The sequence below is a fragment of the Gymnogyps californianus genome, chromosome 2 (genome assembly GCF_018139145.2).
Source record: "Gymnogyps californianus isolate 813 chromosome 2, ASM1813914v2, whole genome shotgun sequence".
Classification (NCBI taxonomy): Eukaryota; Metazoa; Chordata; class Aves; order Accipitriformes; family Cathartidae; genus Gymnogyps; species Gymnogyps californianus.
This window is the reverse complement of record NC_059472.1, coordinates 67,861,160-67,885,693: the sequence shown is the minus strand read 5'-3', so window position 1 is coordinate 67,885,693 and position 24,534 is coordinate 67,861,160. Positions and strand designations below refer to the sequence as shown.

At 37.7% G+C, this 24,534-nt stretch overlaps 1 protein-coding gene across 1 annotated transcript in view; it reads left to right on the top strand.

The window, feature by feature from the left end:
• Nucleotides 1-24,534, top strand: part of GABBR2 (gamma-aminobutyric acid type B receptor subunit 2) — a 492,274-nt gene that overhangs the window by 333,545 nt on the left and 134,195 nt on the right. The window contains exons 12-13 of the mRNA XM_050891519.1: nucleotides 2,404-2,511; nucleotides 16,848-16,970. Coding sequence (XP_050747476.1) covers nucleotides 2,404-2,511; nucleotides 16,848-16,970 — 231 coding nt within the window. The remainder of the gene's footprint in view (nucleotides 1-2,403; nucleotides 2,512-16,847; nucleotides 16,971-24,534) is intronic.

The window sequence follows — 24,534 nt, the reverse complement described above, 5'->3', positions numbered from 1 at the left end:
GAACTATATGTTCAGGGTCAATATCAGCAATGCAACAGAAAAAACCACAACATTAGACGCTAATAAAATGTTAATATATACATAGAAATATCTAAACGGTCTTCTATACGTAATCCCAACATTTTCTAATAAACGCACATGCTAAGTTATATGCAGACACCTCCCGCTCACAGGAAACATGGATTACCAGCACACCCTTTCTTCTGGGGGTGCAGGTTCCCCTATACACACCCGTCCTGTAGGAGATGTGGGCTCCCTACATATGTGTGTATCTCTGCAACCTGGTAATGCCCACGCTGGTGAGACAGCACCCCCCGAGTTCGCACTTGCACACTCAAGGTATGTGTCCCTGCGTGGTGCACAGTGTTATCAGTTTTGGGCATATGCCCTCTCAGACAGTTTTGGGTGTCCATTTGTATACACTCTTCTTTGCCAAGACCCAAGGTGCCGGTTCTGTGTGTACTTTTCTCTCACTAATTCACCATTATTGACCATATGTGTCTTATTTATTTATTTATTTTAAGGAACTGTAGTCATTTTACGTCTCTTATTGCTTTATCAATATTTTTTGTGTAAGTCATATCTTTTTTTTTCCTTTTCCACCTTCATACCCAGTCATTAATGCTTACTAAAAATCAGAAATTCTATTCCACAGAAAATTTGGGGGGAAAAAATCACATTTTGAATACAAAAATGGAAATTCTGAAGATGTTTGGAAAGGCAAAAACTAGACAACACGTATTTAGAAACAAAACAATTAGATTATTCCTAATATTTATCTTAGATCCCAAGTTTTGCATCTTACTACAACACCTAGTTTCTCATCAATATGCGTGTCCTAAAGTTACAAATTAAAAATCCCAAACTCTCCAGAATTCAGATGTGAAACTAGGCTGGTTTTCAATGAAAAACATTGCATTTAAGTCATCTAAAGATTTTTTTCAAAATCCTTTCTCAGAATGGCCTGGTTTCCATAAATCGGATTGTTTTTATATCAAAAAACAGCTCTACTGGCCAAGGATGCATGGTCAACATGGCCAAAAGAAGGCTGGCTTTCCCTTTTTCTAGCTTTGCCTTCCCTGTCTTTAGCCATTGTCTCTCCCCCAGTTTTTCCATCTGCAATGTACAGTGCATTTTATTTTTACTTCTTTGTTCGCTTTTGTGCAGTCTCCCTTTTTGACAGCCGGCCCATGCGGAGTCTCTAGAGGGAGGAGGAGATTGTTCCTCCTCCTTGTGATTTCTCAGGCTCTCAGATTCAGCCGTAGGCTTCCAGCTCCCTGCTGTACCTCTTGCATGGTCTTCCACCTGCTATGCTCTGTAGTCTCCGGTCCCTCTTTGGGGAAGAAAATAGTCTGTTCAGGGCAGAAAACCTTTCAAGCAGCCAAACCTCCAGGGTAACAAAAAGAGAAACTTCCAAGGAATTAGAGGGGGCTGTGCAGAGCTTGCTACAACTCTGAAAGTCACTGGCTTAGCTGAAACCAAGTCTGAAAGCGAGGACCTACCTACAAGGATGTTATGGGCAGGTGGGGAATTGCACAAAAAGCTTTTGTAACTTGTGTTCTGTCCTCCCTGATCAATTTGAGGTTTTTCTATTAAAAAAAAAAAAAGAAGTTATTCTAGTTTTTACTCTAAAGACATCATGTCTTTTTTAGTTTAAAAATCTTCTGGTTTTCTCTGGGAACCTCACTACGAGGAAAATGTCTAGACAGGTCTATGTCAAAGCTGTGGCCAGCTCAGAGTCCCATTACTCCATTGTTCTGTGTAAGCTCACCATCTCCTTTTTCTTAGGGCCATATTGCAGGTATTATCTTTGATTCAGGTCTTGTCCCCGAGGCCTGCCCACAAAGGCTACGTTCCTGTCTTGCCATTTTTCCCGATATGATAATTTAAGTTCATTTTTTCTCATCTTTCCAGAATCCTCAGGGTCCACTTTAAGTGATGCATACCTCACATAGTACAATTTCCTCTTATTTAGTCTGAATAACATCTCTACTTCTCTGTTCATTTCTGTTCAAAATGTTGCTGTTAATATTAGCTCCCTGGGTACTTTTTGTAGTCTCAGTGTCTTGGTTTCCTCCACTAGTTCCTTCTTCTGTCTGCACAAAACAAAATAAAAGTGAAAAAAATGCAGAATATTGTAACAGAGTTGTGGTTTTGTATATGGAAGAGATTGTTAATTCAGCATCCAGATTTGTTATACTTGGAGAGGGGATGGAGGGAGGAGAAAAAAGGCAAGAAAGCAAAGAATGAGACAATTCTGAAATGTCAACATTTTGTGAAGTTCTTTGAATATTTTTTTCTCAAGGTCTTGAGAAAAAAGTTGGCTGAAATGATGATATCCACATTGTCTACTATCCACAAAATTAAACGGCTTTGTCTTTTTTTATATATATATATTTTTAGGTCCGAACATGGATTCTTACAGTGGGATACACAACTGCATTTGGAGCAATGTTTGCAAAAACATGGAGAGTTCATGCAATTTTCAAAAATGTAAAAATGAAGAAAAAGGTGAGGGGAAGTAAACTCTTTTCTCGTTGCCCTGTTAATATAATTTTCTAACTGTTTTGCTACCTTTCCTGGATGGCCATACTTGTGCTGACTTTGTTCATGTGTCACATTCAAAGATCCTGAATGGTTTGATATTGGGGATTTCTTGGTCTCCTTTTTATTCTCTGAGAGCTGGAGTCGAGCAGCAGCCCTTCAGTCCTTATAACGAGAGGTGGACAGTGGAGATGGCTGTAAACTGTCAAAGTGAATTTGGATCCTCACTCTTATTTAGTGTGCTGTTTCAGCATCCAGGGGTCTCCTTCTGGTAGATTCACAGCTGTTATGAAATGTTTTCGGTATATGTCTGGGATACAGGTATTTCACACAAGTTTCTCATGGATTGGTAGGAGGAGGCAAGAGAAAGTGCTGTTTATACAGCTTTCTATTTCTAATTTTGATTGAAATTGCAGAAGCTTACCCTAAGACTGATCGGAATTGAACCACAGTAGTCTCTGGCATTTTTGGTCCAGCACAGTTTCTGTAAAAAATTAGGCTCAGCTTAAGAGTAGTACAACACTTCGTGTATGTGTTGCTCATTTGATGTTTTTCCCATGGAGCTTCTTTTCACACATGAAGTGCTTTTAATCAGATGGTTTTATTTAAAAATGGGAAAACTGGTGAATAGAAATCATTTTGATAGAAAAAAACATTAAGAGAAATGTGCATGAAACAGAGAAACAAAATTAATATTATTATAGAGTGAGAAGTAGTGCCAAATGCGGTTCCTATATGCAGCTGAATAGATTTATTCTAATAAGTGGTAAAGAGTCAGTTACACCCAAAATAAGTAGAACAATATTCCAAAACCTCATCAGGTTCCTCTGTTTCTTTCCCTCTGTGTGTGGTCATGGAAGAGCTGGGTGTTTGGGGGTTTTTTTGTTAGTACTATGTTATTTTTTCCACAGTTGCAACATGTAGGGAGTTGCTGTCACCACGAGATACACATTTCCCTAAAAAGGTTTGGACTTTAGATAGACAGAGAGAGAGTTAACTCAGTTTCTGAGAGGATTTATGTCTCAGGTTATGAAGGAAATACGTGCCGTGGCTGGAACTGGACCTAGCACGCTGGCACCTTAACAACACAACCACCTAGTACTTCCCTCTACTATTCGGTCACATCAGGTTTGCTTAAATGTTTGTTAATTAAATCCCAAATATCATTTGATGTAAAAAATAATGAAGAGTAAATAACAAATATCTTAAAACTAACTAAAATTATAAGAAATTTCTGTACCAGAAACGGGATACTCTGGATGGAGGGAAGTGGAGATCACCCTTTCTGCACCTGTGTAAAGATCCCACAGTAATATATCAGTTTATGCTATCAGAGTCCAGTATATATTTTTCAAGTATCTTACATTTCCTGTATTCAAGATTTTTAACCAAAGCTGAGCCAGTATTTTACCTTCTTGAAAAATGAAATTTTATATTGCAAATATGTTTTCAGCTATATTGGTACAAATCTTTGTAAATTAGCAAAGTTACACAAGATACTGCCAGTGTAACACATAAAAGCATTTACTTAATAACCCTTATAATCCTGAGAATTTCATCATTTCTGTAATACATTCTATTCCAAATAAGAAAGAAGAGATACTACAGTGGACTGTCACTAAGTATTTGCTTTACTGTTTTTTAGAGAACATTTCATTTTAGAGCTTCAAGTTGCTACTCGATATTAAATTTCACTGCCTGTTAAATAAACGTAATCGTCAAATTCTATATGGTGCCTGTTCTTCAACAGGCCCATCAACAACTGAAAATTGCAATTGTTTATTCACAGCTGGATGTTAAAAATTATTTAAGATCAGTTAAAAAGACACTGACCAGTATAAGGGAGATAAACTTTCAGACATCTGGATACTGACCAATGAGATGCTTCGCTCTGAGTGATACTGGAAATGTCAAGGCTATTAGGGCACCTTATTCAATATTCTGGAATTAAGTAAATAGTGCATTTTCTTCTGTAAACTTTAAAGAATGGCTGTTCCGGAGACTTATCTTAGGTTGCTTTATTTGGATATCCCACTCCAGAACACAAGCATGAATCATAAAAGACAACAGTTTTCTTAATGCAAAACAAATTAGCTATCCATGATAAATGTTTACTAGTCATACATTTTCTGTCTTTGATTTGCCAGGATAGATAAAAGAGTTGATTGAAAAATATGGCATTCTTTACTTATGTCTTACAAGAAGGACATTTCTATTTTCAGCAGATGTAGTTTACAGACAAAGTATTTTGTATCTATGGAAGCATAGACAATAGAAATTTTCACAAACAATATCTAAACTGACAAATAAACAAAGGTAGTGCTGCATGAAAAAGCACATTAATATTTTTTGAATTACCTGTGCCATGACAGAGCAGACTGGCATTTCAATAGGAGGAGTACAAAGTTCCAAAATTATATAAGTACTGTGGATCTTATTCATTTGTGATCGCTTCAGTTTCCACCTGTATATAAGTATGACAGTAAAATCTGACATTTAGGTATACCACTTTTGCCTGTCATCCTGATTATTTTCATCAGAAAAATTTTCCAAACAGTGAAAATTCTTCACAGAGTGGAAGAATCTCTGCAGCTTTTGAAAATATTGGTTCATTCATTTCATGGAAGTGGGTATTAAGTAAGCGAGAGAAGAATATGATGAGTGAATCTATTTATCTTCATCAGATAGGGCAAGCTTGCTTCCAAACTTTTACTGCACACTTAAGCGTACAACATGGCTTTGTGAAGAGATGAGTGGATTTCTGTCTCGTGAGAAAATATATAGAATTTTAAATAATAATACCCTATAGCTCCATTGTAGTGCAGCAGAGAGCAGAACTAAATGATTTAGAGTGTCTTGAATTAGCTGAAGGTTTTTGTTAACTTCTGTTTATAAAGCTTTCAAAAACCTCTTTTATTTTCACCCATTTATACATCCACTCCTTTGTTACTGGAAAAAAGTAAACAATAAAATTCAGAACATACTCCTGCTATCAAGCTGCTAACTGACAAATTTTGCAAGATTCCCAGAGCTCTGTTACCATCTTTGATCTTGCTAGGGCTCAGAGGAAGCAAATTAAAAATGTATTAATTTTAGCTGGATCTGAAACAGAGGGGTGCAAGGGAATCAATTTTTGTCAAATGGAAATGACAAAATCAGTAAGGAGAAATAAATTATTTTTGAGTTTTAAAGAGGTTAGTAGAAATAATGGAAAGTAGAATAGAATTAGTATTAAAAATAACTGTAACACTTATAATTTAGGTGCAATCCTGGTTTTGATACGTCTCCTTTCTGTTGGTTTGGGCAGCAGAATATCTTCTGCTCAGTGAGAGGTGGGGACTGCTTTTATGTTTCCCTTGCCAGCGGAAGGACTGGCAGTGGATAAGAGGAGAGAGAGGAGAATATCAGTGGCAGGAGACCATGTGGTGTCCTGGGGAAGCTTTAGCTAGCTGAACCGTTTGAAGAAGCCAACCCTTCTGGTAAAATTTAGAAGGTTGTGAAGCTGTCTTTTTTGATGGGAACTGCACTGTCTTAGGTTTTAGGGGGCATTAAAGCAGTCCTGCATAGTGACTGCTCCTGCACAACTCCAGTATGCCAAATAAAGACCATTCATTTTTGACAAATACCAGAATAGTAACAAATTCAAAGCAGTGGTATTTAAAGCCTCCGTAAGCTTTATATATTCTGCTCCTACAAAGACAAGTATTTGACCATTTGTAAGTGAATACAATAAAGCATGATGATCTGGGCCGCAACGTTGCTTGTTGCAGTTCGTATTTAAAAGTACAATACTTCTCGGTTGACGTTGCTATGATAAGCTTTGCCTACCCTTAACTTAGTACATTCTAGCTCTGTCTATTTGTACTTAATCGTTTAACTGTGACATCAGGGGAGGGATGTTTTATGTTTAATTTTCACTGAAAATATTGTCAATGTACTCAGTTATTACTACCACTGTAGGCTTCTGGTGGCATATGTCTTTATGTTGACAATGTTGTTACAAGGTAAATACAGAATATAATTGCACAAGGGATGTATAACAGCATCTTTTCTTAACACTTGTGCTGCTATAGTTTTTCCAACTTTATTGTACCCATTGATGATATTTCATAAGCTTTCCTCTGTTCTTAAATTTACTATGTGACTGTAGAGTTCTCATAGATGAGAAAGGGTTAAAGAGCTTAACAAGTATTGAGAAAAGATATTGTACTATCACAGTGTTAGAAAGCTGCAAGAAACCGCAACAGAGAAAAATCACTTACCAGACTTAGCTATGCCTGTCAGGCTGCAGTCTGGCAAACTTATTTTCTTACATTCAGCCTACTAAGTCCTTAAAAGAGTTCTGAAGAGAGCTGTGGTCTTCATACATTGCAAAGACGGATAGGAGATTGTACAGCCTACTTTGTTGACACTAGCATGGGGAAGGGAGGCTGGCACTGCGAGGGAACCACGGGGCCAAGAGGTCGGGAGCAGGGAAGAGACTGAGAAAGAGAAATTGGGTTAGCTGCTAAGGGCTTTGGAGGGAACGGGAGCCTGTCCAGATAAAAAGAATAAGGAAAAGCTTGAGATTATAGACTGGGAGAAGGAGTTGAGGAGGAAGACTGAATTTGGATAAAAATTCCCAGAGAGTTAAAATAAGATTGAGAGCCAGCAAAGAGTTGAATGGGGCAGGGAGGGCTGTAAGAAGTGGTCAAGAAAGCTGAGTATGGTTGAACGTAGAGCCTGAGTTTGGGGTTCAAGTGACAAACTCTAGTTGAGGGACTAGGTCTAGTTTAAAAGTAGATTAAGATTGTAATTTAGAGGCAGGATGGCAGGCCTGAAAAGTAGGGACATAGACTGGGAAAGGAACATAGGAGTAGGAAAGGAATAAGAGGCAAGAAAAAGTTGAAATTAGGACTGGTCAGAATAGTTGCACAGCAGTGTAGGCAGAGCATAAAACCTGAACACAGGATTTTAGAGTTTCACTGTTCTTTTTTTTATTACTATGTATCTGTAAAACCTACAGGCAAAACATGTGCCTTATCTTCCCGTTATGCTGTTGTACAGATCATGATAGCTACTAGTTACTCTTTTAGCTCAAGCTGATGAGGTATGCGAAGATCTAAAGGTTCCTTTCACTGATGCATGCAGCTCTCTCTATAATTGAATTCTCTTTCTTTTCATTTTCTTTAAAAAGAATGGGCTCATGAAAATGTTAAAAGACTTATGTTGTGGCTAAAAAGTCAATCACTGAAAACCTACAGCTTGCTAAGGTCTCTACAATGTACATTTGTTCCCACATGTGCAGTATTAGGACACCAGTGCAGCCTTAGTTTTCTGCAGGATGCCAGTGTCATGGAGCAGACACAGTGAGTCTGCTCTGGGCGTGCGATAGGACTGTATAATAACAAGAGGCAGTTTTCTGTTGGAATCTTTTTCACTTAAACCAGAAAAAATACATGATGAAAAAGGCAGTAGGAGTTCTGAGAAAGGTGGTCTCATGTATAAGACAGTTGAGTGACAACGTGGAGAAAAAATAATTAATTGCTGGAATTATTTGTTATGCTTTAGAAATCTCTCTGAGCACAGTTTCAGAGGAGGAAAGCACTTGTAGGATTCCCTGGTTTTGAGAGGCAAAGTTATTACCTGAATGAAGCAGAGCAGGAATTCTCAAACTTTTTCGTTCGTTGTCTTCCCACTCCATTTTTTAACAGAAGTTTGGCCAGCCCACCTCCCTAATTCGTATACCTCATGGTCCATAAGCTGAGGCGCATGGAAGACTGGAAGGGGTAAGAGACCATTCATGCTCTTTCCGGGGAGCGGGGCATGTGGGTTGCTCTGAGCAGCCCCCAGTCCTGACCCCTCCAGTCAGGGTGGGCAGCGGCTGGCTGTGTGCTCTCACCCTGTGGTACCCACTACAGGGAAGCCGCCAGTACCTGCAATTGCACAGAGTGTCCCTGGGAAAAAAAAAAAAAAAACAAAACAGAGAGAAGAAAGCAGCTGGAGGCCACATGCTTGCAGGCTTATGTGCTGCTGCCTTCTCCTCACAACTTGTCTCTGTTTATTGCTAACCCCATCCCTCATTTGAGAATCTCTGCGAGAAAGTTTATAGGATGAGTGTAATCTCCAGTTATAAACTTTTCTATAGGTTTTTCAAGCCACCTATAGAATTTAGAATTTATTACAATCTATTAACTTTCTCACAAAAGTCCTAAAGAGGTTTTAAAAAAGATACTCCTTATCTTAATCATTTAAAAATAGACAAAGCAAAGTTTTTCAGATTATATTGAGAGAGGGTTTAAGTCAGAACCTCACAGGCCACATCTTATTTACTCACTTAAATGCCTCTGTAGATGTAGTTCTGTATTAGCATATATATAGATCATATTCACTAATCAGTTATTTCTGTAACTACTACTATAAAATATTTTTCCAGGTCAGTTTTCAGACTGTAAATATTTTTACTTTTCCAGGATATTTTTTTCAATCTAGCTAGAGCTTTTTGTGTGTATAACAAAAAGTTATATGCTGGATTTCCCCTAGGATACACATGTATTTCACTAAGTATATATGAGAGATGATAAGTCTGAAAAGGAGATGTGTCAGGATGCAAAAATTTGCTTTGGGTAACCATACCAACAGTACAACAATCTATTAGGGACCATCTGCTGAAAATGAACCACCATATGGATACCTAAAGAAATGTTCAGCGTTATTGTTCAGTCTTTGAGAGTAAGAAAGAAGACAGTGGTTTGAAATTTGCTTATGTTTGGGATTTCTTTTTTCATTATGAATGTTTACCACTGGACCAAGTAATCCATGATACTTACAGTGCAGTGTAAATTATTCAGGTACAGCTTCATGGGTTATTAATATACAGATATAGTACTTCCTAAAGCAATATATGTGGAAACCAAATTATTTTATAATTCTTTTTCCCCAAATAGCTATAACTATAAATCTTAAGTCCAAAGCTTCAAAAATAGTCAGTGTAATCCTAGAATCCATATTTAGATGTAAAATAAGCATCCTGTTTTTCGTAAGAGCTGATCAGCCAAAATGCCAGCCAGGGAACAATAGGAATCACATTTCTAAAATTTACATTCATATAAATATGGATCGGGGAGCTAAATCTCAAGCTCCTGTCACAGAAAGAAGTTGAGCTAATGAACTGTACATCTAAGAGAAAAATCTGCTTTTGAAGTAATTTATGTATGTAAATTTCTGCATGGTACAGTTTGATAAGGCTAAACCTCAGTAGCAACGAAAACAACGAAAACTCTGTGTGAAATGTAACTGCTCATAAACGGTGCTACAACCATAATTTCTATGTATTATGAGACTAATGGATGACAGAGAAATAAAGAACATGTCGCTATACAGTATGAGGCAATTTATTCCTGAATAGCTTGAAATTGGATTGTAAATGTAATCAAGTGCATTGATGTCCCCAGCTATTTGGTAACGATGTAGCATGCTTTCCCACAGAATTGTTCATTAAAGAAAATATTAAAGTGTAGGTATTTTAATGTTATCTCAAACAAAATCAGAACATTTCTTCCAGACCATTCAAATCCTTTGTGTACTTTTTTCCTGAAGATTGGGATCCCTTTTAGCACTAAAGATGAGAATTCACAGCCCTGGTAGAAATTCCTTCACAGTTATAGCCCATGCAATCTTGGGCTCAGCAGATGCATTTCTCTCAAAGGTGAATTTGACCTGCTGTGTTGATGGGATATACAGTTCTCTCAAGGCAGCATATCTTGCTTTACTTATGGTAGTGAGCAGAAGTTAACACAATGTTGAGTTTTGTTTCCAAGACTGTTCTCCAAAACATCGTGTAGCAAGAATGGTTGGTTCTAATGCTGTCAAGTCAGATTTCTTTAGTGCCATTTTGGTTTTTAAGATTACAGTGTTTTCCATTTTTGTCCTTTCAAGAGTTTTGTGAAAGTAGCCATGTTATATCACTCTGTGTGCTTCTTACGGTTGGATTAGCAATGTTAGTAAAACAACCATCTCTCCAATTCTCTAATGCATTGTAGCCATAATTGAGGCTCAGGCTTTCAAAGATGAGGATTTTTATAATTTTTTTAAGCTGTCACTGAATCCCTCTCCTTCTCTAACCTCTGTAAAGTTTCTATCTTCTGCTCCCCCCTAGGGAGCATCGCCCTAGGATGTTCCCCCTTTCTTTTATATGAGTTGGAAAAGGGGAAAGATACCTTCTAATTGAATAGCTTCTCCTGGCAGCAAGGTGTAGAGCCAACACATCCACATTTGCAATGCGGTTATTGAGAGGGTGACTCTGCCCAAAGATGCTCTGCAATTATCCTGAGCATGAGTCAGCAAAGAAGACATCTTCTAGAAATATGTGCTTTAGCAAGCTAGTGACTGTAGCTATTTAATTCTGAAAACCAAGCTTTTTGATCATATCCAATTGTCCATTATTATCAGTAGTACCACACACTCCACTATCCTGGAAAGCAGTAAAAATCATCAAGTTCTCAGACTGCAGGGGTCATAGTAGATCCTCACAGAAAACAAATTTATTTTTTAATTTATAAGTAGATATACAAATCTTTCATCAAATTAATCAAAATACCTCTAAGAAAGTAATATGTCTTAAGCTTAACTTTTTACTACCAGTGACTTACTGGTCAAAAAAGCTTGCTACTACAAAATATGCTTTTTAAAATGTTAGCATTTGCTCATTAAAACTAATGTAATTGCAGTGTGAAAAGTGTTCCCAATACTAATCATAGAACCTATTATAGGAAATACTCATAATAGCTGTTGGAAAAAAAAACATTGTGGAGTGATTGGGAACAATGCATAATGTGTTTTCAATAGTCCTTTTTTCTCATTCCATTACACAATAGAAATTAAGAATGTATTACAGAATAGTTCTCTAAAATATTAATGGCTTTAATAACTCAAAGATAGATATCTTCCTTGGCCCACGTATGGCAAAGTTCACCTATCTGCCACTGACTCTGCATCACCAACCTCATGGCACCATCCCACTTGTGCTGACCTGCTAAATGTAGGGGAGCAACCCTAAGCTGTCTATTAATCATACTGAGAGAAATAAAAGGGTAGTTTATGCAATGGAGAGAATATCCTGAAGGCAAGTTTAGGAGTGGTTATATGCTCGCCTTTTCCATCCTTGCAGACTTTACCATTTTTTCCCCAAAACTCTGTTATTTTTTCTCTTTCCTCTCCAGTTCAGAGGGAGGACTCCTATCAGCATGATTTCTGTATGTACCAGGGAGAGGAACATTGAGTTTCAGGTTTCTGAGGGCTTCAATAATTGCTGTCAGTGCTATTCAATTAAAGGAATAAGGTCTAGGAAGCTTCACAGAGGGATCCTTTAAAGAGGGTTTCTCTCTACAGATTCCATCCCAGGAGTCTGGGGAAGAGACAACTGAAAAAAAAGTTACCGAATAGCATTAAGTGTTTATCCAGCTAGTGCCAGAAAGCAAGGGACAGATCTGTCAGCTAGACTAGAAAAGGTCGATTTACATAAGAGAAACCAGAATTGCCTTCTTAAACAGAAAAAAACCTAAATTTTCAAGGAAAAAGAAAATATATATTTATCTCAAAACCTATAAATAGATGCAAAAATACTTCCGGTCTTGCTATGCTTCTATGAATTCAATTTAAAAAGAAAACAAAAAACCAAACAAACAAAACACCAAGATTTAGCTAATAGATCTTCCTTCAAATTTAAAGATATTTTATTCCGACAAAGGGAGGTGAAGTTCCTGGTAACAAAGAAACTAACTCTGGAAAAAAAGACAGGAGGAAATGAACTATTCAGTCCGTGCTGGAAAGCTATTTGTGGAACTCAGAGAGTACAAAGCTAATGTTGCATCCTGGAGAAGGGGGTAAGTCTTCATATGTAAGACTCTTTGTTCTTGGTTTAGAATGGAGTTCAGCTTTAAGGTCCATGTCATATACATTTGCAGAGTTGGTTTCTAATAAGGTGAGAAAAAACAAAAAGTTTTCCTTAGCCTTAACTACAAAAAGCAAGCCTAATATTTAATTACTGTTGTTTGCCAAATTGCCAGGTGATCCCATAAACTGGTTGAGGATGGGGTCCTGCAGGGCACAAGGGATGTGCTTTAGAAAGCAAATGAAAACAAGCCACACAAAAGGTCTGTGAAATAATAACCAAATGGACAGCTGAAGTTGCCATGGCAGGTAGTACAGCCTGTGATAGTTCTAGAAAATCCCCAAGATCTTCATGAGCAGAAACTTCATCCCAGAGCTTTAGATAGATTTTATATCTCCTGTGGTCAGACCACAAGGTCCATGGAAGTTAAGGACTTTGATCTTGAACTTGTCTTCATGGTCACAAGTTTTCAGAAAAATTTTGATTTGCTCATACAGTGATGTTGCTGAGAAGAAAATGGCCTACCAGTTTCTGTTCTGAGTGAATTTGTTTTGAGGACAGATAGCTTCATCTCCAGATATATAGTCCAGACTGGTAGCAATGGCATTTGTAACAGTGGGCAGATCTGCCAGGATGAGACAGATTCACCTATCCAATCACAGATGGTAGAAAATATTACTCACAGATGCTGCTGTATGAGAGCTTGGCTTCAGCAAGGAGCCAGGAGCACTCGCAAAAATGGATTTTATTAGCTACCCTGCGTTTCTCCCAAGGCTGATTTACTGTATGCTCAAAGGAAGACAAAAACGAAAAAAAATAAGAATCTTCCTCTGAAAGAAGAATGATATATTTGATTGTAAGGAGCCTCAGTTGCTCATGACTTTCTTTTGTCAGACAGAGAAGTTGTTGGATTCACAAGATCTGAGTCAAGACTCCTTCAGTGCATCTGGTGTTTCCCAAGGAGTGAATGTACTGAACTTAAGGAGTGCTGGTGGGTGGGAGTGATGGCTGGGGAGAGGGAAAGCTGGGCTTCCTGAGGGTGGAGGGAGGAGATCAGCAAGCCTTTTAGAAACGCTGCTAGTGATACACCAACGGCATTTCTCAGAGCAAATTTATGTTAGGACAAACTGCTAATCACTGCCAGAAGTGAAAAATAATCGAATCTCAACATCTCATTCTGAAAAGTTAGCATTTTGGTGAAGAGTTCTGCTTCAGAGCTGCATTACTGCAACGGTTTTGCCAAGGACAGAGCAGGGTCACAATGGGTGTGTGAGGCAGCTTCAGGAGCCCTGCTTTCAGCCCGCTCACCCTGCATGCAGCACTGGTAGCACTGTGTTGTACAGAGCTCATTACAGTAGCGCAGATCGCTTCCTCAGGTCGTCTTATGGGCTTTCTTTTGCTTGCCTTCCTCCTGGCTGTCTGGCAGAAGTAAGGGATGAATAATACCTGCTGCCAGTGACAGCTGCTGTTATGCACCTCTCCCCTTCTGTCCAGAAAAGGGCCATTCACAATGTAACGCAGGGAAAAATGCTCCAAGAGGTACCCAAGGAAGAGCTCCACTGTTTGCTGTATTTCTGCTTTAATTTGTTCTAATAATTACCTGCCCCAAAAAAAGGTTACCAAACTTACATGTGAACTAAAATATGAATATTGACCTGCGGTAGTGCAAGGTCAGGTACAAATAAAAGATGCACAAGAGCAAGGAAAGGCGGTTAGCGATGTGATCCTGAATAGGAAGTGTTAATATGAGATTTCTTTTGACCCTGTTAGTGAGTGGATTATCAGTATTGCTGCTTTTAATAGTATCCTTTCACTCTTTTGCTTCTGGCATTGCTGTACCAGTTCAATTAGTATTGCCAGGTGTTGGTAAATCTGCATCTAATGCGACCCTACTTTCAATATCAATATAGTCCATATAAATTTGGAAGACAGTGAGCTCGTTATCACATGTTTTACCTGTCCTAGGTAAAATGTTCACTATTTTCATTAGAAAGATAAGATAAGGCATCATTACTGATGTTTTGAGTTTTTTTACAAGGAACTTTCATGGTTCAGTACAGCAGAGGGAAACATTACTGGCAGATTCTTTTCACATAGCTTTAAGTTTCTCAAATGCATATTTTTAGCTGAAGTTAATTGTCTTCACACTCTCTTGGGGGGAGAGGGGTGAGGAAGGGAGGGACACGTTTCAGAATACTAATTTCTCTGATCCTGAATTGTACCCAAGATAGGTGGGATGAATTGTCTTTTAAAGGCTTCTGTCTCTGCACATAGGCTACTGAGAGAGGGTAGACACATAATGGTTAAACAGCCAACTTCAGTAAAATAAACCCCATCAGTAAAAGAAAGACCAACTAAAATATGCCAATAAAATAAATTGCCTAGCCATTTAAGAGGGAGAAAAAGAAATTTGGGTTGAGGTGTCTACATTTCATCTAAATCCAAATTCTCTTTGGACTTGACTCCCCATGGTTTTCTCTCCTATGTCTCCACTCATACTAGGAGCAGCACTAGGTATGTTTTGCCAAAGTCCTGTTTAGAGGCGTTAGAAAAGAGATAAAAAATGTATGGGCTTTTTCTACAGAGGGCAACCTCTGTGATTAACAGTCCCTTTCCAGCTTTGATTGCAACTTGGTAAATGACTAAAAGGTTAGGCATAGTTATGTTTTCCCAAAGGAGACGAGGGACCAAACTGTGGCTGAGAATCTTTGCTTAATATCTGCTTTCCTTTTAGCTTAATGAGGAAACACATTGCAACAGTCTTGCCTCCCACTGCACCTCCCACCAAGACACCTTTTCCTTGCAAAGTTCTCCTTGCCAAACCATCCAGCAGCAAGACATACCATCATGAAAGCTGCACCTTTCCCTTTCACCCGCCCTCTCCAGGCATGCCTGTGCTATCTCTGATGAGATGGACATAGTGCTTTATTACTGCTTCAAACATGTGGAAAGCATCATTTTCCGGTCCTTTATGATGATGGTAGCTACATGGATTTAAATAACTGGTCTCAGGAAACAAAAATAATGCATCAAGTCCTTTAAGTCATTCTGATTGCTAGCCTTTGTTTTACGCTTGGTTTACTCCAAATGATTTATAAAATAAACTACCAGATTAACAAAAAGTGGTGCACAATATTGCGGAAACATCTTTCAAAATAAAGAATGTATCTCACTAAATAATATGAAACACAAACTTTCTAAAGTTCCTCTTACATTATTTCAAATTGTATTCATTTTTATCGTTTCCTTAAGCTTGATAGGAATTCAATGCAAATACAATTTATTCTAGGCAGGAGTACCAGCCTCGCCTGTATTAAGATTAGCTGACACTTCTGGCTTTGTAATGCGTTTTCAAAATCCTAACAAGTTTATCAAATTGAACTGAAATAATCACAACTTTATTAAGCTGCTCAGGCTTAATATTTTTGAATATTTCATTTGGATTAAACCAACTGTTTCTGAGAACCAAAACTAGGGAAAAATATGTGGGTTTGTCCAAGTTAAAACAATTTGGCAATGTCTTTTGAATATTGGATGAGTGTTCATTAGTAATAGAAGTACATATTAATTTAAAAAACATGAATAGGCACAAGAGCACTGACATAACCTTAATTTAAGCCTGATATTTGAACATGCTTACAACTTTGCAACTGAAATAATGTACTTGCAGTGTATTCTATGTTGCTACGTGTATAACAGTAGAAATAATATAGGGATTGCATGCAGTTATACAAGACTGTAATACATGGTTTGGCTTGTTATTTTTATTAGCAACTCTTGTTTTCTTTTTGAACCTAAAATCCGTACAAAATTAAAAACGTGTTTTAAGTTGCATGTGCATAAAAGCCTCTAACCTGTGTAATATAGAAAAAATACATCATCTCTTTCTGCTCAGAAACAGAAAGAGAGGCAAATGTTAAACACACACACAAAACCTCAAAAATGAACTTATCTTTTAATACCTTACAAGTGTGTTTTCCACATCCGAGAAGGTTATGAAGAAGTGAACACTGTAAATCTTAGCGAAAACTATCTCAACTTCTGCTACTCTGAGAGATGTAATGAACACTTTTCCACATTTGCATACATAAACACAATAGTGGCTCTCTAGAATGTATTTTTTTCATTTTCCAGGAGTTAATATTAAACCTGGACTTCAATATTAATATTTATGAGTCCTCCCAATTTCTTTTTAGAAATCGGAATGCACTTTAGATACTTCTAATAACCATGAAACGAACTAAAATAATTTGTGTCTTCTTGCTTTCATCTTTTGATATTTCTGAAACTTTTCGTCGTTCATTGTTAAAAACCCTTTTTATTAGCGACCTGTGTTTTTCTCCCTATATAGGAATAAAGCTGTACAGGGATCTATCTATGGCTCATGGGAATCTCCCCCCATTTTTTTTCTTTTTTTTTTTTGTCTCTCCAGATCATTAAAGACCAGAAGCTACTGGTGATAGTTGGAGGGATGCTACTGATTGATCTTTGCATCCTGATTTGCTGGCAGGTTGTGGATCCTTTGAGAAGGACAGTGGAAAAGTATAACATGGAGGTATGTCCTCAAGCCCAAGTAATACTTATGGCTACATATCAGTATCTACAGCTTTCTATAAGACCAAGCTAAAGATGCACTAGGTTATATGAAAGCAGGTCAAGCTCTGTATTTGGGGTGAAGAAGGGTTCTGGTTTTTAAAAGCAAATAGAAATGAAATAACTGCAACCAAAAGAAATTGTATCTGTAGTTGAAGGTGCCACATTTCTGTTACTTGTGAGAGATTTTAGGTGAAAGTGTTGTAAACACAGGAGAGTCCTCTGCTAAGACTCTTTATTAAAGTCTGTTGCAATAAATAATAGATTATCAGAACCCATTAGCAGATTTCAGTAAGAGCTCATTCAAGATAAGTGCAGGAGAGGTCACTGCTTAGACTGCATTCTTTGTGGAGATGTTCAGGAATTATGTTACCTACTGCTATGTGTATTTTCAGTAATATCACGTGCATACACACATACTGATTGTTCCTATTTTAATGTCATTCCCAGAAAGGTCACGCTAGAGATTTTGATAGGGAGGAGGTAGGAGCTTAATACCACCTGTACAAATTTTCCAGCATTCTGGTAGGTTTCTAGAAGTACAGCTTTCTGGACAAACTGAGAGCAAGAAACATGGCAGCAACAATGCAGAACTAGGAAAAAAAGAATTCTATCTGTATGCAGATTAGCAGTGTTTGAGAGTTTATTACCTCCAGCATGGAAACTGGTGATATCTGAAAACTAGATTATATGAGGACAATCTGGAAGTGTTATTCTATTCTCCAATACTTGGCAATCAGTAAGAAAAAGAATGGTAGTTTTCTCTTCTGATGTTAACTTTTGGAAGAAAAGATATGGTATTTTATTCCATTGTTTTTACTTTGTTCTTACTTTGCAGTGTAGCTCTGGAATTTTGTTAGAAGATTTTACTTTTTATTTGAATATAATTTTTAGAAGATATCTTAGAATGATGCCTCCTAAACTGCAAGGGATGCCTTTCAAGAAATCATTTTAGAGTCTGAAAAGATACCTCTCAGTCGTTCCCTAGAGTTTGAACTTGTTTTTTAAGAGACCGCCCCCAGTTACTATGGTTGTCAATAAAAAATGGAAAACGTAACTGAAATTTGTCTTGTGGAGACACTTCTGCACTATGTTTGTAGAGCTTGAAACAATAGCAGCTTGTCGATAGCCTTGTTTACTTCATTTCATTCCAAATGCATTGCAACTGATATTTCAATTGTCAGTGTTGTTAACGGTTTCACTGCTCATATAAAACCAAATGTATTATGATGAGTGGTCACAAAATCCAATTGAAATAATACCCTTCAATGCTGTGGGTGAATGAGTTAGAAGGACTTTTACTTTTTTCTCTGATCAGAGGGAAGCCATAACTAAAGATCTTGATATCTGGTCTTATCGGTATCACTTGAGTGAAATTTCTGTAGACAGCAGCAGTAACTGTGAAGTTATCAAACCATAAAAACCATATATTTGAAAAATAATGTTTATTGCAGTTTTAAATGATTGCAATTTCCATCTGAACTTATCAGTGTATATTCTTTGGTCGTGCAACATATACCGCTAAAAACTTAGTGTGTTTGTTGCATGTTCAGTGCTATCTAGACCACAGTGCTGCACACCAGTTGCCTGAACTTTGTGTCAAAACTGCAATTCTCTGGGAACTATTTAAGCCCATGCAAACTCACATTCACTGAATGCACACACGAGAATGTGTAATATTTTGAACACAGCATAGAATTGACTTAGACTTACTGTTAGAGCTCTTAGCTATTACTGTAAGTTTTATAGAATGTTTTGTTAAGCTAATGGATCTGGGGAGGGAAGGAAATAAAAGTATTATGCAAGCAAATTTGGTCATTAGAATACTGTACATATGCGTTTATCTTATATAAGCAGTGAGGTGAACTGCAATTTGCTTTCCTGAAGCACAACTCTTCAGGTCTCAGAAACTCCTTAGTAAAAGCAAATGACAATTGTATTTGCTTTTTATTATTATTATTTTAGTTTACTTGTTTTAATTTTAGTTTTTTTAAGTGCATTCTGCAATGGTGAATTCTTTAGTTGAGTTTGCCTGAGCAGGTATTATCTTTTGTGTGTTTGAAAAGTACTTATCACTTAGTAAACACTGCTGGAGGCAGGTTTCTGTTTTATTTCAGCAATATTGTGTCACGTATATTCCTTGTCCCACTTGCTTCTATGAAATAATTTTAAAGGGATATTTTCTCTCAGTGTTGTTCCGAGTGATAGAGACTAAACTAAATGTAGGCTCCAAAGTTATGAACGCAATAAGTCATTCTAGCTAATGAACCATTTGAGTGCTATTTTAAATACAAATACTCATCAGCTTCCTATGTGAAAGTTCTGCATTTGGCTGCTATCGGGTGGTGCTCTGTTAACTGTGTCTTCATAAACACATCAATCAAAATAACCAAGACAAGGAGCCTAAAAACTGACAGTGTCCTTTACTATTTGGCATTATTCACAAAATAGTTCATTTGAATACCAACACCAGCAAATTATCAAGCACTTTTTAAAAATCCAGACTCCTTTTCCAGAGTTGTTTGTAAAGTCGTTATCCATGCCTTAAAAGCTGAGGATGGGCAGTCTACATCTAAAAATACAAAGGGAACTGAAGGCGCTTGTGATGACTCTGCCCCTGACAGAAGGAAGAAATCAGATGGGATGTTGGGTCTGCCAATTTTCAGACTGGTCTCTGGCATCCTGACCCTAGATGTCAGGTATCCTTATGAAAAGCACATCTATGGCTGCCATAAGAGACCATGTTAAAAGTTTTAATGACTGAGCCATAAAGCATCCAGATCCTCCAACCATCAGTAGGGCAGTTATTTGGTATATGATATAGAGACAATAAAATCGTTGGATAAAAGCAAACAGGTTACAGATAAAGGCAGGGACCACTTTAAAATTTCTGTAGCTGTACGCTGATCTCCTGCAGAAGAACTGTAAGGTTCCCCCTACGTACACTTCATATAGAGTATTGTAGGCTTGATTCTCACATAACGCAAAAGCATTTTCTGACACAAAATGCTTCTCAACTTCAAGCAGCAGTGTAAAAAATGGGAATTAGTCCGTAACGTTACCTCTATTCATCTGTTTTGTTTGTTGCACCGGCAGTAACATTTCTCCTTTTGCTAAAGTTTCAGACCAGTGAAGAGACCAATCGCTTTTTTTCTCACTAGCTTCTTCCTAGGCTGAACTTGGAATTTTCTTTTTTCATTGTAATTCACTTTTTTGGTCATAATCAAAATGCTCTGCAGATATGGTCAGATCTCAACTAGGTTCCTGCCAGACTAAGTTTCTTCCGGTCGTGTGAACTGGAGTGCATCCTCCCTCACCATCCCGCTGGCCGGGTTCTTGGGCTCGACAGGCTATGAGGAATGATGGTGCTTCTGTGTGTGTGGCTGTGGAAGAGCTTTGCCCCAGTGGCAAGGCTCAGCCACCTTTTTCCAACCATCTGGATTTTGTCCTGGTTTCTTAAGAAGGCAATGTTTATGTGCAAGGGTGCTCTGTGTGTTTTGTCCTACTGCCTCACAAACTTGTGCCAGTTTCAGTCAAACCTGACAGAGCAGATGCAGCTCTTAAGGACATAGCACTGCTACAGATCTGATGGAAACAGCCAGCTGTGTGGAGGAGAGGTTCTGGTAGCGTCTCCCCTAAGAGGAGGGTCGCAGGGTGAGTTTATCCCTCTGTCTAAAGACAAACATTATAAATGACCTGCTACAGGGGAGCTTCACACTTAGACACAGAGAATCCAGCCACAAGACAAAAAATACATAGGAAACCAGCTTGCTCTAATTTCGGTTGTTCACTGATACACCTGTGTTGGAACGAAACCACAGTCTGAAATAGCAAAATCCTTTACAAAGTGGACTCTGTTCTCCCTGTGCAATAGCCATATCATAAATCAATTAGGTACTTACTACAGTTCAGTAAGTCTGTGTGTAGACATACAGTCACATTCACCTCTCACTCGTAATACAATGGTGTATTAATTCTTTTACTCTAGAGTTTAGCTTGAAAGCCTCTGACTGGCTTATCTTCTCCCAACACAACTATGACACAGATTGAAACACAGTGGCCTTGGAAGGTAACCAATGATAATGTTGAATAAATAAGAACTTGTATACTAGGGGAGATGGACTAGATTTTACAGTTCCCAAGGTAAAAAGATCTTGCATTAGTGTTAGACTCAATAAAAGTAATACTTTGCATGCTGGATGCCAATATTTCTTGCAGAATTTTAAAACTTGTTTATCCAGGGCAGCAACCTTTGCATTCCTTGATGTCTTAGTACCAGTTATGTAGTTATCTCAGCGATGTTTCCTCTTATGCAACCTTATGATAACATTATCAATATTTAAAAATAAACTTCATTCTGGTGTCTGGAATACCAGTATTTAAGGTTTCACGCTGAATTGTCCTGGGATGGTAATAAACATGAAATGGAGAAAAAAACAGAACAAAGTGCCATTTTAGAAGATACAGAAGAGAAAAACAGTTCAATGAGACACATCCTATTTGGGCTCCTAGCATTGATACAGAAATAAAATGTGGAAACTAAGAATGCCCAACTTTATATGAGGGCATTGCTATAACAAAAATATCAATATGCAGGAAAGATTGCGTAGACCATGCCAGTGGCAGAGTAGTGCAGAAACTCTAGTTTCTTTGCACTCACTCAAGGGCAAAGAAAACTTGGAGTCAATTCAGATTAACAAATTAATCATTTCAGTGAGTGAGGTGGAATTCCTATGCATTCCGGTGTATAACTATGCTATCGGGCACGTATTACCAACCAACAAGCCGGAAGGTCAGCTTTGACTGATATGTTGAGGGAGTCATGAACATGGCAAAAGCAAAAAGTGGCTATGTAAACTGGACAAATGTGCTGCTCAGATTAACTCATTTAGGAGCGGTGACTGCTTTGTAATTCAACAGATTAGAGGAGCCACAAAGAGAGAATTAACCCTTGATTTCATTTGTAATAGCATACAGAATCTGTTCCAAAGTGTGCACATCTGAAGGACTTTTCTGTAGCTGCAAATACATCGTTCTTATCTTTGATAGCTTTGAAGAAGCAAAAACCAAAAAAGATCAGTGGAGTGGAACTCAACTTCAGAAAGAGGAACAACATAAAACTGAGGAACCCTCTTAAAGACACGCTAAAGAGCACACTGTAGAGAGTTAAATCTTTGCTGGTGGCCTAGACAGTATTAAGAATATCACATTGCAGACACAGAGTAAATGCATGTCACACATCAAGTAAGACTTGAAAAAGAAGAGACTCAGCATGACGAAACAGCAGGAAGACATCCTTCAAAAAACCAAAGTTGTATCCAAATGAGGAAAATAGAAAGGATCATGAAGTCTGGTAAGTTAAATGTACAACACAATAAAGCAGTCTAAAAAAAATCTTGCAAAAGGCAAAAAAAAAAAAAAAATAAATCTTTCTCTAAATATCAATAGCAGGAAGTGTGCCAGGGAATCTTTGGGGACAATATTTGATCAGAATGTAAGAGCATTACTTGCAGAAAACAAGGTCATGTAGAATGATTAAATGACTGCTTTGCTGCTTTGTTCAGCAAAATTCTTTGTGGAAGAGCTTGTGGAGATTGCTATGCTAGAACCCTTCTGATGAACTCACTGAGGAGTGACTGAAGTTGCTGGTAGGAATAGAGAAACTGATCAGAAATAAATCACTGGAAACAGATTATATTCTCCCAGGCTTTCTAAAGCAATTCAAAGGAGTAATAGTCAAGCTACTGACAGCAGTATGTAATCATTAGCTCAGAACCGCTTTGATATCTGAGCGAAAACTTGCAAATATCTTGCCATGTTTTCAAGACAGAATGGAAACCTCAAACTTGTAAGTTCATGTCTGTAGCAGGCCAACTTATAAAAATTATAATCAGGAGTGGAATTAGAAATAAATATGCTACATTGAGGAAGAGTTGACATGGCACTTGTGAAGGAAAAAATCATTCAAAAACTCAGTGAAGTCCTCTGAAGAAGCCAGCAGGCATGTGAACAGAAGCTGACACAGCCTACTAGATCTCCAAAAAGGACTCAGCAATTTCTTTCATCAAAGGCTCTCATGGAAATTATATAGCCATGGAATAAGAGAGAAGCCCTCAAATGGATATAAAAATCTTTAGAATTTAAAATGCTTTAGAACAAGGAAACAGAATTAAGGAATAAATAAAAGTTCATTTTCCAGGAAGGAGGGATGTAGCCTGTACTTCAGGACAAGTCCCAGTCTCTGTGCTGGGACCTGTGTTGTTCAGTGGAAGAGGAAGTGAATGATGAGATGACAAAATTTTAGTGGTTATAGTAAGTTATTCCAGAAGATAAGAATGAGGGCTGATTGTGAAGAATTCTGGAGGGACATTGCGAAGCTCAACATAAAGTGAAATGGTCTTTCCTGATTGCAGCTGCAGCAGCAAACCTAAAGATTATTATCTCGTTTGCTATGCAAAGTCTTACTGATACAGGGGAAGATGGGATTTTAGATTTTGGTTTTAAGTTCAGATGGAGGAAACCCATAAATAGACTAGGTAGATTCAGTACATCTTACATCTCTTTGAATAAGACAGAATAAGTCTGACTTAGAACAATTACGACTGCCTAAGTTTTTCATTCAAATAACTGACCCAGAACAAAATCACAATGTTAGCTGACTTGACACAACTCTGTGAGTGCCCAGAGATGTTGAGTATGTTCTTGGTAGATGGATGCAAGTGCAACAAGACTGGAGGAATAAATGTTGTTCCTGGGTATCTGATTGTCTTTCGTGTGAGACTGCTCCTAGTGTGGTACCTGAAGAAATGAACATTCCAGAGATATTATTCAGACTGTATGTGAATTCAACTAACTATACGATTCTAGAAGTTAGTTACGGTAGTAATACCAGGCCACTGATAAGTGAGAGTTGTGTGAACATAACTGAGATGTGATGTAACGAAAACTCAGGAAGGAGTTCATATATTAGATGTGAAAGAAAAGGAAGGGTAAAAGCATGTCCAAGGTGAGCATGGTGCTGTATCCTAATAGTTAGACTAGTTAACTAAGAGCAGAGGCCACCAAATATAAAACTTTTCTTTAGGACAGCCTTTTGTCTTGTGAAATTGATTTGTCTCTACATTTTTAAACAAAAGATATGTGAAAATTGGGATTGCACAGATGTAGATTGAGTATCATTTTCATAGAAAATTTTATTTAAGTCCTAGATTAGTTGCCTGCATGGTTTTCCAGGGTTCTTTCATATTCTTTAATATTCTTTTAAAATAATTTTTTGCATTTCTTATTATTTTTTTCTTTAATATTTGTCTTCAGTCGTGACACTGCTGCTGTAAGAACTGGAAAATACTCTGGCTCAAAATTATATACAGAGAAGGGGGGGTGGTGGGGTGGTGGTGTTTGTATACACATGATAAAAATGTGGGAGTAACATAGGTCTGGAATTGGTAAAGACGTCTGGTTCAAATTCATGTGCTCAAGTAGATTTATGCAGATTCTTCACCGTTTTGAAACAATCAGATCATGTT